Raw genomic sequence first — 14,658 nt, 5'->3', positions numbered from 1 at the left:
TTGGTATTTTTTTAACAACCTAACCCAGCATAGTATAAATATCCCCAACTTTCTCATGTTAAGAACAGTTTTTGGAATAAACACCTCCAACCTCGAAAACTATACTACAAACTAAAACATACTATAAAAATTATAGAGGGGTGACTCACGTTCAAGTCTATCCAAAATAAAAATAAAATGTTAATTTAAATACAATTTTCTAGTATAATTTAAAAAGAAAGTTGTTTAGACCACATTATTACTACAATTATCTAAAAACTAAAAAAAAATCTAAGAACTTTTGAGAACCAAACTAAGAATTAATATCAGTAAATAATTCCTTTTTATCCTAGCAGAAAATATATACAGTAAATATTTTATATACAAGAAAAGTTTGCAATAAATGTAAGAGATCATGACAGAAATATCAAAATATACAAAGTAAAAACCTACACGATTGAAGTAACAATTCAATGGAAATTATTTTAACAAGATAATTTTTATCAAGTGCATTAAAATACAATTGGCATATTTAAATTCTAAAACAAATCAGCATTATAGTGCAAACACTTAAAAACTCACCAATTTGAACATGTAAAAAACTTGCAAAATGAAATACATTGTAGAATTTGAATCATTTTGTTTCAGAATATGAAGGCAAAATATCATTTAGACAAAATATCATTTAGAAAAAAAAGGAAATAAAATTAACTTACATTTGTGAAGTATGGTCTTCCGTTTCTCCAGTGGCACCAACAGTGACCATACTAAAGTATGAATCTTTCCGTTCGATCGTTTCGGTACTCCCACTACTGAGACTGGAACTGGATCCAGATGCAGACCCAGGAGTGATGCTGGTTGATGTTGGTTTGACGACGGGAGTTGACACACTTTGGACTTCCAATTCAGATAATTTTTTTATTTGATGCATTACACCTAAGAAATGAAAACATCAGCGAGAATCAGTAAAGCTGAAATCTAAGATCATTCAAAGTAGACAGGAACTATGCTTCACTCTGAGTTTAATGCTATGCACTCAGATTTGTTTAAAGTTGTGAGTAAAATCCTAGCTGTAGTGTAACTGGATCAAAAGGACCATATATATATATATATATATATATATATATATTTACAATTATTTTATGGGTAGTTTAAGGAGTGGCAGTGGGTTTAACGACAGTTTGAGAGAGTATATAGAGTCTTGAGTTTGTGGCAGTTGACGACAGTTACAGTTGAGGAAATTTTCAGTTTGACACAGTCAAAGGCAGGTAGGATATGGCTCGAATTAGATGGGGAAATGAATTGATCAACTGATTGAGGAACACAGTCTTAACAGTAGATGTAGATATGGAGCTTAGCGTGTGGATGGTGTCACACGCCCAAAGTGCGACTGATATTTGTAGAAGGTGTTAGAGCTTTTTGTATTTTGTTTTATTTTTATGCTTGTGAACCAATGAACCCATTGCGTGGGAGAAGCTGAAAGACAACTACAGAAACAGCGTTGGAGTGGATGATGCTGTCAAATAGAAGACACGTGGTATTAGGGTAGTGCTATGTCAAAGATTTACAAAGGCACAAGATAGCAAAAATTGAGAAATAAAAATACTCTTTATTCTTTTATTGGCAATTATGAGTTTCTAGCAACATCTGGCAAGAACTTTAGCCAGTAGTATTCTTCAATGTTGATGAGAAAATGATCCCATTTTCTAAGAAATGAGAACCAATTTAATCTGACAAGTTTTAGCTACTGACCATTTTGTTAAGATGGCAATTTTTCATGCATTACATGCATAAAACCGCAAAGAAATATTCATAATTATATTGCAAACTTTCTTGACCTAAAAAAATTATGGGGGACTCAAAAATAAAAATTTCACAAAAAAATGTTTGATTTAAAATTTTTAAAGAGTAGGAAAGAAAAATGTTAAAATTGTAATAGATGAAATAAGCTTTAATTAGAAAAACAGTGTTCAAGTTTCTTGTGATTTCTTTAGTTGTCTTTCTACACTAGGGACATGAATTTTGTTAAACAGCCCAACAACTACACTTTCAACAGATTCAATTCTCCAACACTAAACAAAAACCTTTTCTAAAGAAATCACTGAAATCCAAGTATTCTTCCTTGTTCACACTAGTCATATTTTCATCTCTCCTTGAACACATATACAAGATGATTAAATTCTAAAAAAATGCAAGAGAGCTATATGCCCAGTCTGTTAAATCAAAAGGTAGCTAATCAGTGGCTTGGTTCCCACCAGTTTTGGCAAATAACAAATAGGATCCTGAACAGAAGTGTGCGTTCTATCCCAACCATTATCAATGGACCAGAGGTCATCTTGTCGGCGTCAGACAAGGCCAAACTATTTGCAAAGAACTTTGCAGCTAATTCTACCCTATGCGATGTAGGCCATCAAGTCCCCATATTTCCACCTATAACACAGAACAAGCTAGGAAACATACAAATATCCGTGCATGAGGTCGCCAAGCTAATCAAGAACCTAGATTCCAGTAAAGTAACTGGCCCTGATGGCATCCCAATTATAGTGTTAAAAAAGCTTCAACCAGAACTTGCTCCCATACTTACGAAACTATTTAAGCGCTGCCTTAAGGAGAAGTGCTTTCCGACTCCCTGGAAGACCTCATCAGTTTGCCCTGTATTAAAAATTCAGGTGATAAGTCATCTCCCTCTCGGTTTAGACCAATAAGTTTCCTGTGTGCTATGATTAAGTTGCTAGAATCCATATTAAATAGAGAAATAGTCAACCACCTCAGCAGGAATAAACCTTCTTAGTGACACACAATATGGTTTCCGCTCTGCAAGATCTACAGCAGATGTGCTGACGGTTATATCCCACAGGATTAGTGAATCTCTTGACAAAGGCTTCCTTTCTAGGGCAATTGCTCTTGACATATCAAAAGCCTTCGACAAGGTATGGCATAAGGGTCTACTTCACAAGATTTCCAGCTACGGTATAACTGGAAATGTTTTCTCAATCATTAAATCATTTCTCTTCGATAGGCTCATAAGAGTAGTGGTAGATGGACAAAAATTGGAGGCCTGCAATGTAAATGCTGGAGTCCCTCAGGGGTCAATCCTGGGCCCAACTCTCTTCCTGATCTACATCAATGACCTCCCTAAACACATACTTAAATCATTCGTTGACATCTATGTTGATAACACGACCATCTACGGTAACTCATCAAAGGCTGTAAATGACAAAGTTCTCTGATTCTCTCTCCTCTGATCTCGAGCGCATTGTTCAGTGGGGGAAGATGTGGTTGGATACCTTTAATGCATCCAAAACCAAACTCCTATCCTTACATCATCAACGCTCTGATCCCCATCTGGCATTAATTGTGATGGATGGCTCTCGTCTGGGTGAGGCCCCGTGTTTTGACAAGCTTCTGGGTTTGACCTTTACTCCTGATCTGAAATGGAACACGTGCATCAAGTCTGTTGCCAAGGTCGCTGGAAAGATGGTGGGATCCTTCTACCGCTCCAGAAGATATCTCACTACTGATGCAATTCTCTATCTATATAAAAGCCAAGTACGTCCAAGGATGGAATACTGTTGCCATATCTGGGCAGGAGCTGCTAAAAACAGCCTATCCTGCCTTGACAGAGTACAAAATAGACTTCGTGGCTTAGTGGGGGATGCCCTTTTCTCTACCCTGCAACCTGTCTCCCACAGAAGAGACGTTGCGAGCCTATCCTTGTTTTATTGTCATTTCCATGGCAGGTGCTCGTCTGAGCTCCAATCTCTGGCCCCTCCTCGCCAATCTTTCACGAAAAACACCCGTCTAGCTGAATCCACTGTGAAAAATTTCCCCCACTCTATATCTGTGCCTAAATCAAAACGCGGATTCCATGAACAAAGCTTCTTTCTTAGAACTGCACGCCTGTGGAACTCTGTTCCGTCTGCCTGTTTCCCACCGGACTACAACTTGGATGTCTTCAAGTCCAACGTTAACAAATTCCTAATGAACTGCCCCCTTAAGTAAACACTTCATCAAATCTCCACACTAACGTAATGTACTTGCAATAACCTGAGTGGCTTCCGGGCCTTGATAAGTGGTGATCACTGTGTAAAAAAAAAAAAAAAAAAAAAAAAAAAATGATTACCAATCTATATTATTTCTTAACTGAGCAGAAAAAAATATTGTGCATACTTCAAATTTATTGCTATTAAACTGTTTCTGGAATCATATCTAGGAGGATGTATCAGATGGTATGTGAGCATGAAAGGAGTTAAAAACAAAAAAAAAAAAAAGACAAACCTTCTCTCCTGAAGTAAATGCTAAAAACATCTGGAAGTTTTTGCATGAGAACTTCTGCCATTTGAACGGCACCAACCACTACTTTCAGATCTTGGGAAGCCATCATTGCAGCTATGTGACTGAAAGAGAAATACCAAATGTATATTCATTAAACGCAAAGAGAATAAGTGGAAATGTTTTACTAATTATTATGGTTTTAAATAATCATTAATAACATTTTTAAGTTATCTGAAATTGCTTTGTTTATAATATTAAGGTACTAGTGCATCCTTTCAACCAGACATAACTCAGCATTCGCTTGGCTTTCTCTGGAACATGACATCAACACTTCAGGTTTAGTTGCTGCTTGACGTAACATGGCAATCAGTCAATCACAATGCCGCTTAGTTTCAACTTAACGCACACAAGTGCTACTCCCGAGCAGCAAACGAGGAATTGGATAAATATTGGAACTGGTAAAAAAAAAAAAAAAGAGGTCACCATGTCTTATATGCAAGGAAGATAAGAGCAAAACATGAATTTGACCATCTTGGGTGAACAACAGCTAGACACCGGACGCTGTAATTGATGTGTCAACAGCAGAAATTACTGGCAAAAACAATACAATGTGCAACATGCGATCACAAGTGCAGCCTTGTGAAAAGAGGGAACATTACCGACAGCTATGGATGGAGATGTGCAAATTAGTTGAAAAAATATTTAAAAAAAAAAAAAAAAAAAAAAGAAAAGATCCTAACCCGAATACCCTTAAAAAAACCAGCGGGACTTTAAAAAAAAGTTTGTTCCAATTTTCCTTCATAAAAAAAAGAAAAATACTTGAAAAGAAAAAGTTCTTTTCCAAATATAAAAAAAAAAAACATTAAATTATCACATTTTTAAACAAATTTGTTAAAAAAAAAAAAAAAAAAAAAAACTTGTTCCTTTGAATCTTTTGAAAACATACACCCAAAAAATTAATTAAGGTTTTTTTCCTTTTTTTTTTTTTTTTGGTATTTTAGCATTTAACATTTTGTTAGTTTCTTTTGTGTAGTGTTATGATTTCATTGGTGACGTTCGACATATCCGGTTGTTGCTCTGGGGAAAGCTAAGCAAACATCGAGTTACATATGGTTTAAAGGATCCACTAGTACCAATCTTAAAATAATATTTGACCCATTTAAAAGCAATAGCCAAGATAAATGAATATTCTTTACAGAGATTAAACTTTAAATAAAACAGAACTAAAAATATTTAAACAAAAAAACTTTCTCCCATAAGTGCCACAGATCAGCATATATTAAGTTTTTTAAACTTCTGTAACCCTTAAAAAAGAAACTAGATATATCAAGGAATCCCTGCACAAATGCAAAAACATAAGGATCTTATTTTCTTCAACTAGAATATTTCTTGAATGGTCTTAATCGCCAGAGATAATTTCAGTTCTCTTTGCCCTCCCCCTTCCCTTGACCAAACATCTAAAAACTGCACGTGTGACATTCATATGCATCAGATAAAACATGCTGTGCAGCACATGTTTACAGCATGCTATTTAGATATTTAAAATAATTTCAATGTTTTCACATATATTGCTACTTCAAGACTACGTATGCATATTTCAAATATATCCAATATTCACAATGAATATATATATTCCTTTATGATCACATTGAATCTTATTGAGCGTGCAAGAAATAGAAAAGAACCAATTAAAAATAAATTACTCATTCACATTTTAAACTATTCAATATTGATGTATATCAATATGAACAAGTCAAGAAAACTGAATACATAGAAATGAAATATTAGACATTTTACAAAATTTTCTTGATTAAAATTAAAAATTTGAATTATTCAATCAAATATTCTTATCTTTGTTGTTATATTAACATTTCAGTCGATGTAAGCTGAGAATTTTGTACATCAACTAAAACAAATATAGCAACCAAGATGCAATTTGTAAATAAAACTGAAAAATTAAAATCAATTATTGTTAAGTGTTCAACTATGAAATCACAAACCTGGAAACTGGCTGATTTTTTAATACTTCTTTTAAAAGGGATGAACTGGCATAATAGATCATCCTTAATAATGTTTGAAGGCATTTATGTCGCACTGTTGGTCCAGCCTAAAACAAAATAAAACTAAAAGAATTAAAACAAGAATTTAACAAATAAGGTTTCCAAATACAGTTCAGCAGTTTACATAAAAATGTTATTTTACATGACTTGCAATTTTTTTTTTTTTTTTTTTACATTTACATACACGGTTCCAAGTCAAAAAAAAATAATGTGAGGCAACAAAGACATTATAATTATATGCCTGTCTCAATATTTCAAAACTAAAATTCCTTTCATAGTAGAAGTTTTTCAAATGATCTAGATATTCATGTTGCCATTTCATGTTATATTCTTTGCAGATTTGTGAATCCGTTTTAATTATTCATTTTTTCATGCTGACATTTTTTTTTTTTTTTTAGTTTTATTAGTAACTCATCTCTATGTGCTTGCACTTGTTCCTGGAGGAAGAATGTATGATTAGAGGTTCTTTAAAGCATGTTTGATTCAATGACAGTGCTAAACAAAACAATATACAGTATACCATGTCAGTATGTGAAAATTCATACATGATTTACATTTCTTTCTAATATAGGGGGAAAAAATAAAGGAAAATGGGATTATCTTTTTTTTAATTCTTTAAAAGGCAAAATAACCAACAAATCGTCAGTAAGGAGTACTTCAAGTTTAGTTGCTTCAAGCTAGGAATTAAATCATAATTTTATTAATGGTTTCCGCCCAAATTAATGATCATATTCACATCGATTTTAAATGCTGGCATATGTTGGATGACTTCTAAACTAATCTCTCCCGGCTAGGTCTTTACTCATCCCTCTTTTCCTCAAATCAATTTTTATCACTTCATCCATGTTTACGTGACATCTGCACCACCTATGCTTCAATGGTATCACAAAAGAAAATTTCTGAGCAACCTTAACTTTGCCGTCCACATATTTTCTCCATTTGTTTCTGTTGTCTTACATTTCTTGTACACAATGATTATCCTCTCACATGAAAAACAATTATATAAAGTTTTTTCAGAAATGTATAATAGACAAGAAAAATACTTTAAGCTTAACTCATAAAATACTTTATATTAGGTTTTGCTTTGTGTATGCATTTAAAAATCGTATTTTATTTCCTCTGTAATGTATTAAACAAAAGATCCTTCATAAATTTTGAAATAAAATATTTTTTAAATAAAACTTTCCTATAGTATGAAATGAAATTCTATTTTGGTTGCAACAATAAATAAAAAATACTTTCAGCCAAAATGTTTCAGACGTAATTTTCTCAGCAAATCAGTAACATTTATTTAATTTTTTTTTTAATGATGTGGTCACTTTATCGTTATTTCCATGGCAAGTGCTCGTCTGAGCTCCAATCTCTGGTCTCCCCCTTGCCAATCTTTCACAAAAAACACCCGTCTAGCTGAAACCACTGTCAATTTTCCCCACTCTTTATCTGTGCCTAAATTAAAACGTAGATTCCATGAACAAAGCTTCTTTCTTAGAACTGCACACCTGTAGAACTCTCTGCCACTTGCCTGTTTTCCTCCTGACTTCAACTTGGATGCCTTCAAGTCCAACATAAACAAATTTCATGACTTAAGTAATGACACTTTATCAAATCTCCAATACTAACGAATAGTACAACATTACTCCATTGATTACTGTACACACAATAACCCTTATCCTCAAATGGCTTCTGGGCCTTAATAAGTGGTAACCTCCATGTAAAAAAAAAAAAAAACTTATCAAGTAACAAAATAATGAATGTGAAAAACTGCAAGAATAGCAAAGATTTACCGAAGAACTGTAGACTTCATATAATACTGCAAATAAAGTCTGAATGAATGCAGAAGCAAGGTTTATGTCTTCTTTGAGGATTTCTTCTCTGGAATCACACTGCTCAACATTTGGATCGGAGGAAGATGCTGACAAAACAAAAATAATAAAATAATACATTAGATGATAATTCATCTGAAAAATGGTCATTTGTCATCTAACAAAATGATTATGCAGATTTGTTAAATAAAATGAGTAATGAACAAATTCTTACATAATCGAAAAATATTAAAATCTATTTTATAAACAGTTTGCGTGATTCTTGCAACTTGTGCCAGATTATTGCATTTTTTTTTTTTAACTTATTAAACATGTGTAGAGTGAATATGTCTTTTTAGCCCTGCCCATGACTTACCATCTTTCGTACAAACATGTAGACCCTTTGTAATGGAAACCATTTCATTGTTTTGATGGACTTCTGTGACCTTTGAGATCTTCAACTAAAATAATTTCTTTTCCCACATGCTCAGCATATAGAAACACCATGAAAACCAGAATAAAAAAACATTCCATGAATTTGAAACTTAATCATTACTAAGATCAGTATAACTACATATTTATTACATGTCAAATTAGTTTACGGTCGCAGTGTCTGACAGAATGATGCAAGCGATTCCTTTCAAAAGATATCTTACCATTGTACATCAACTTCTTCCACAATAAATGAGGAAGGGATAACTTCTGCCAGCCATTAATCTTGGTTTTATAAAAGTTTATTCCATGTTATTCTCATCTGTTAATGATTTGTGGATAGAGTTTGGCTGTCAGGATGGCTTCTTGCATTCTAAATTTTCCAACATTTCTCTCGATGGATTTAATAACTGATGTTATTGTTACGAGGGGCGTGCAATAAGTGATGCCCCGTACCCACTTCCAGTTGTCTGATCTAGCTGAAATTTTGCATGTTCAATGATTTATATCTATAAGGTTTATGTGGCAAATTACAGCTCTGAACTTATTCTGGTTTCTGTTTTACAGGTGTTTGAACTGAGTCAGGTGTGAAATGGAGCCTGTTGAATGTCGAACAGTGATCCGGTTTTTGTATTTGAAAGGACGCACACCACAGGAGACTTTTGATGAAATGAAAGAAACTTATGGTGGTAATGCCCCATTATATGACCTTGTAAAATGCTGGCATTGTGAATTCAAACATGGAAGGAAGTCTGTGCAAACAGCTTCCAGACCTGGTTGTACCCCCCCCCCTTCTGCCATTGATGAGGCATCTGTCCGTCAAGTTGAGGCTGCCATTTTGGAAGATCGGCACATTACTATTCGCCAAATAACCCAAGATGTCAAGATTAGTACAAGGTTTGTGGAAACTATCATTCATGACCATTTCCATATGCATAAGGTGTCTGCCAGATGGATTCCCAGGTTGCTCACACCATTCCAGAAGCGAGAACGCGTCGAGTGCTTGAGGATGAATTTGGAGATGTGCCAAGAAGATGAGTCAAAGGTTTTCAACAGACTGATTACACAGGATGAAACCTGGGTCCATCACTATGATCCAGAGACCAAAGCCACCTCCAAAAAAGGCAAGGGTGCAGCTCTCCGCTGGCAAGGTCATGCTCATCGTCTTCTGGGACCAGGACGGAGTAGTGATGACAGATTTCCTGGCAAAGGGTACCACAATTACAGGAGCCATATTATGCTTCACTTTTGAGGAAATTAAGGGAAGCTATCAAAATCAAGAGGTGCGGCAAGATCAGCAAAGGTACTCTCCTCCTGCAGGACAACGCTCCGGTCCACAACTCGCATGTCGCCAGATCAGAAGCACGGGCGTGTGGTTATGAAATCCTTCCCCATCCTCCCTACTCTCCTGACCTTGCACCCTCTGACTTTCACCTCTTCCCAGCCATGAAGTTGTTTTTGAAAGGAAAGCGTTTCCCAGATGATGCAGCCTTGATTTCTGAAGTCACGTCGTGGTTGGAGGACCAACCTGGGGTGTTCTACAAAAACGGTCTCCAAAGCTGCATCAAACGATGGGAGAAATGCATTACTCTGGGTGATTCCTATGTACAGAAAAACTAATAACTGTGCCAAGTTTCATTGCTATGGGAAGTGGGTCAGGAGCATTACTTATTGCACGCCCTTCGTAGTGCTCCTGCATTTGTTTCTTGAAGGAAAATGTGCACTCATTGGAACATTCTTTAATGTGAAACCGAGATAATCAATTTTATAGGTGTCACACTGTATAATAAACCATACATTTGTTTATATATATATATATATATATATATATATATATATATATATATATATATACACACACACACAAATTACCTTCAGGTCTCATAAAAGCTATGAAACATTAACTGATACAATTTACAGCATAAATACTCCTTCATAGATTTCCCATCAAGCTGGAAGACATCATTTAGCATTTGCAGAATTTAATTATATTTCCAATTCTTCACAATAACATTATCATTTACTCGCCATAAACAAACTTTTTTTTAATATATTTAATTTAATGAAGCAATACAACAAAAACATAAGAATGTATTCAGTATTTACTTCAATGTCAGAATACCAGGTTCTGTTTGTCACATACTTTATTAATCTCGACTAATATATATATATATATTACACATATAGGTAAATAAGTTGTAAATAACTTACAAGCAGAATGAAGGCATCCAGCAACTAAATGATTCACTTTTCTTTGGACAGGTCTTGCAGTTCCAGTATCTTCATTAATTTGCTGCATGGAATTGAAATCAATAGTGTAAGCTCTCCCCATAGTAGACAGACTCACTTCATCTTCTCCAGATTGGTGGGCAGCCTGAAGAGAATGACAAGATATGATTTAATATTGAAACCAATGATAGCACAAAATAATGCACAATAGTAAGGAATATAGTAAGAAAGAAAATATCAAATAAGAACAGAAAAAAAAAATTCCTAGCAAATTTAGAAATGAGTTTTTTTGTTTTTTTAATATTAAATTGATAATCACTTTAATGTAATTAACTTTTTGATGTTATAAAAATATTTAAAAAAGGAGGGGAAGAGTTGTAGAGAAAAGAGAAAAATTTACTTAGAATCTTATAAGTTTGTATTTAAAAAAAAGAATTAGTAAATTGGTTCAAATAATTAATTTACTTATTGCGGACTATTATCCTCATATTTCTTAGTTGTTTCACAACGTTTCGGCCAACTATTCCTCTGGCCTTCGTCAGGTGGTAACCGCGGCGGGATAGGAACTGTGGAAGGCAGTAATTGCTGAGGTTGCAGTTAGGAGATTCGGAGTTCCTATCCTGTCGTGGTTAGCACCTGACGAAGGCCAGAGAAAGAGTTGGTTAAAACGTTGTGAAACAACAACCAAGAAAAGATGAGGATAATAGTTTGCAATAAATAATGAATTCTAATAATATATATACCATACGTATAACTTTACAATAATATATATATATACCATACATATAACTTTACAATAATATATATATATATATCATACATATAACTTTACAATAATATATATACATATCATACATATAACTTTACAATAATATATATATATGTACCATACATATAACTTTACAATAATATATATATATATATATACCATATATATAACTTTACAATAATATATATATATACCATACATATAACTTTACAATAATATATATATACCATACATATAACTTTACAATAATATATATATACCATACATATAACTTTACAATAATATATATATACCATACATATAACTTTACAATAATATATATATATATACCATACATATAACTTTACAATAATATATATACCATACATATAACTTTACAATAATATATATACCATACATATAACTTTACAATAATATATATACCATACATATAACTTTACAATAATATATATACCATACATATAACTTTACAATAATATATATATATATATATATATATATATACCATACATATAACTTTACAATAATATATATATACCATACATATAACTTTACAATAATATATATATATATATATACCATACATATAACTTTACAATAATATATATATATATACCATACATATAACTTTACAATATATATATATATACCATACATATAACTTTACAATATATATATATACCATACATATAACTTTACAATAATATATATATATATACCATACATATAACTTTACAATAATATATATATATATATATACCATACATATAACTTTACAATAATATATATATATATACCATACATATAACTTTACAATAATATATATATATATACCATACATATAACTTTACAATTTTCATTAAACAACAAATTTTAAAAAACAAAACATCAAAATCATAGAAGCAGAATGAATTAAATGTTTCTATATATTAAGATCATTTTTTTTTAAATATCATTTGATGAAAAAAAAAAAAAAACCCATCAAAATCATAAAAAGAACATTATTTTTATTGAATATTATTTTGAGAAAAAAAAAACTGGTTGACCTCTCACCTCAATTATTCTACTGTCAATCAAAGCATAAGGATGCCACATCCCACGGTCTTCCCTCCATTGCCAAACAACTGCATCTCCACTCACTGAAGAGCCTTTCCTCAACATAGAATCAATAGAAAATATTCCATCTGAGGGTAATTTTGGCATTAATTCACTGGAAGGAATAAAGAAAGAATTTATTTTTAAAAGTGTAGAAAACAAACAAGATACAGATCTCTCAAAGCAGGAGAACTAATAATATGTAGGTATATGTAAAATGAATGGCTGATCCTCAAAATGTATAAGCATTTTGACCTTCCTTCACTTGAAGTCATCAAAATTTAGGAAATTAATTTGAATGAAATTTTCAGTATCTATTAATGATTTGAGAATATAAACATTTTTTTAGAAATCTATATATATAAAAGCGAAAATGTGTATTTTAGCGAGTCCAACCAAGAGATCTTTTCAGGATTCTAGCCGTCCCTTTCAGTGCAATCGTTTGTATTTCACTTGCACTTGGTTCACCGGGTATGCTTGCTATGTACTTTTTAAAGTTCTTTTTCATAAGCCCAGTTGCTCCTATGATGACTGGTATAATTGAAACGTCTTTTAATTTCCAATTTCGTTTCATATCATACATAAGTCCTTGATACTTTGTTATCTTTTCCCTCTCAACTCTGTTAAGCCCTGTATCATTGGGTACACTGACCTCTATTACGGTCGCTTTTTTGTTTGCTCTGTCCCAAATCACTATATCTGGTTTAACAGCTGCGTTTTCAAGATATGTAGCAGTAGGGATTATGTAGTCATAGTGAATAGTGTAGTTGTCATTCCCAACTGTTCGTTCGGGTATATGTTCCCAGAAGTTTTTACTACACTGAATGTTGAGTTTCTTACATATCTTCCAGTGAAGGTATTTGCAAACTCCATTATGGCGATCTGTATAATAACCGTCTCCAAGTAGGACTTTGCAACCAGAAATCAGGTGGCCCACACTCTCAACCTCAGTGCTACAGAACCTGCATTTATTATTGTTGCTTAGACCACACATCTTTTTGAAGGCGTTTGTCATGAGGCCCTGGTCTTGTGCAGCCAATATCAACCTCTCTTGGTCGTAATGGAGGGATCCTCTTTTGAGCCAGTCCAGGGAACCATCCCTATCAATATATTCTTGGGATAGTTCAGTCGGTAGGTATTTTGCCCGTTTATGGTTGGTCCATTCTTCTGTTTTAACACTATGGAACTGGCTAGTGTATTTTTTCCGACTTTTCTGGGCTATGTCAGTGGCAGGCTTGTTTGGGTTCTCAGTATCATTTGTAAGGCAATCTTTTCCAAAATGAATGGCAAGTTGTGTTATAGATGTTGTACTACTTGCTCGATTCTGATAATGGTCTTTAATTTTCATAAGCTTGGGGTTACAGGAACTTATTATGTACTGACCTATGCTGACGATTGTGGCTCTGTGTTGATGATTGACTTCCGAGAGTCCCATACCTCCTTCTCGCCTGGGTAGGTACAAACGAGGCATGCACTGATTTCGATAAATAACTCGGTACAAGGTTAACATTTTCCTTGTCTTTGTGTCAAGCCAATTTATGTCTTTCTGAGGCCAGTCAATAATGCCAAAACTATATGTTAGTACTGGCATGGCAAGTTGGTTAATTGCCGTAATTTTGTATATGTATGTGTGTTTGTGTGTCCGCTAAAAACTTTCGATAGACAGAACAAAAATTGACAAACTTGGTATCATATTGAAACTCCATCCTTCGCTCGAAATATATCGAAAAATTGGCCAAAAACGTTAATTTTTTTCACCCCGAAATCAACAATTTTCAACGGGGTGGGAGGTGGGGGGGTCAACAAAAACTGTCCTCTCATGATGACGACCGGTTCTACACATGCGTCAGATGACGTCATGACCTGATTTAGTTAAAATAGTTGAAGAACTGACAAAATTTCATGTACGTTGTGTTAGGTCAGTTGGTTAGAGCGTTGGTTCATTATCTAAAAGTTTTGGATTCGAATCGTGGTGTGAGATGTTTTCTTATTTTTTTTTTGATTTTTTAAATTTAAA

General features: G+C 33.4%; 1 protein-coding gene across 5 annotated transcripts in view; it reads right to left on the bottom strand.

The window, feature by feature from the left end:
* LOC145295876 (E3 ubiquitin-protein ligase TRIP12-like) overlaps nt 1–14,658 on the bottom strand; it is a 279,814-nt gene that overhangs the window by 68,965 nt on the left and 196,191 nt on the right. For all 5 annotated transcript variants that reach the window (XM_080141617.1, XM_080141619.1, XM_080141618.1 and 2 more), the window contains 6 exons: nt 12,600–12,756; nt 10,760–10,922; nt 8,099–8,226; nt 6,255–6,361; nt 4,258–4,376; nt 696–915 (listed from right to left, as the gene is read on the bottom strand). In XM_080141617.1, coding sequence (XP_079997743.1) covers nt 696–915; nt 4,258–4,376; nt 6,255–6,361; nt 8,099–8,226; nt 10,760–10,922; nt 12,600–12,756 — 894 coding nt within the window. The remainder of the gene's footprint in view (nt 1–695; nt 916–4,257; nt 4,377–6,254; nt 6,362–8,098; nt 8,227–10,759; nt 10,923–12,599; nt 12,757–14,658) is intronic.

The sequence above is a fragment of the Euprymna scolopes genome, chromosome 16 (genome assembly GCF_053919585.1).
Source record: "Euprymna scolopes isolate OS-2025 chromosome 16, ASM5391958v1, whole genome shotgun sequence".
NCBI classification, from domain to species: Eukaryota; Metazoa; Mollusca; class Cephalopoda; order Sepiida; family Sepiolidae; genus Euprymna; species Euprymna scolopes.
The sequence above is the reverse complement of the archived record's forward strand: the minus strand, read 5'-3'. Positions and strand labels throughout refer to the sequence as shown.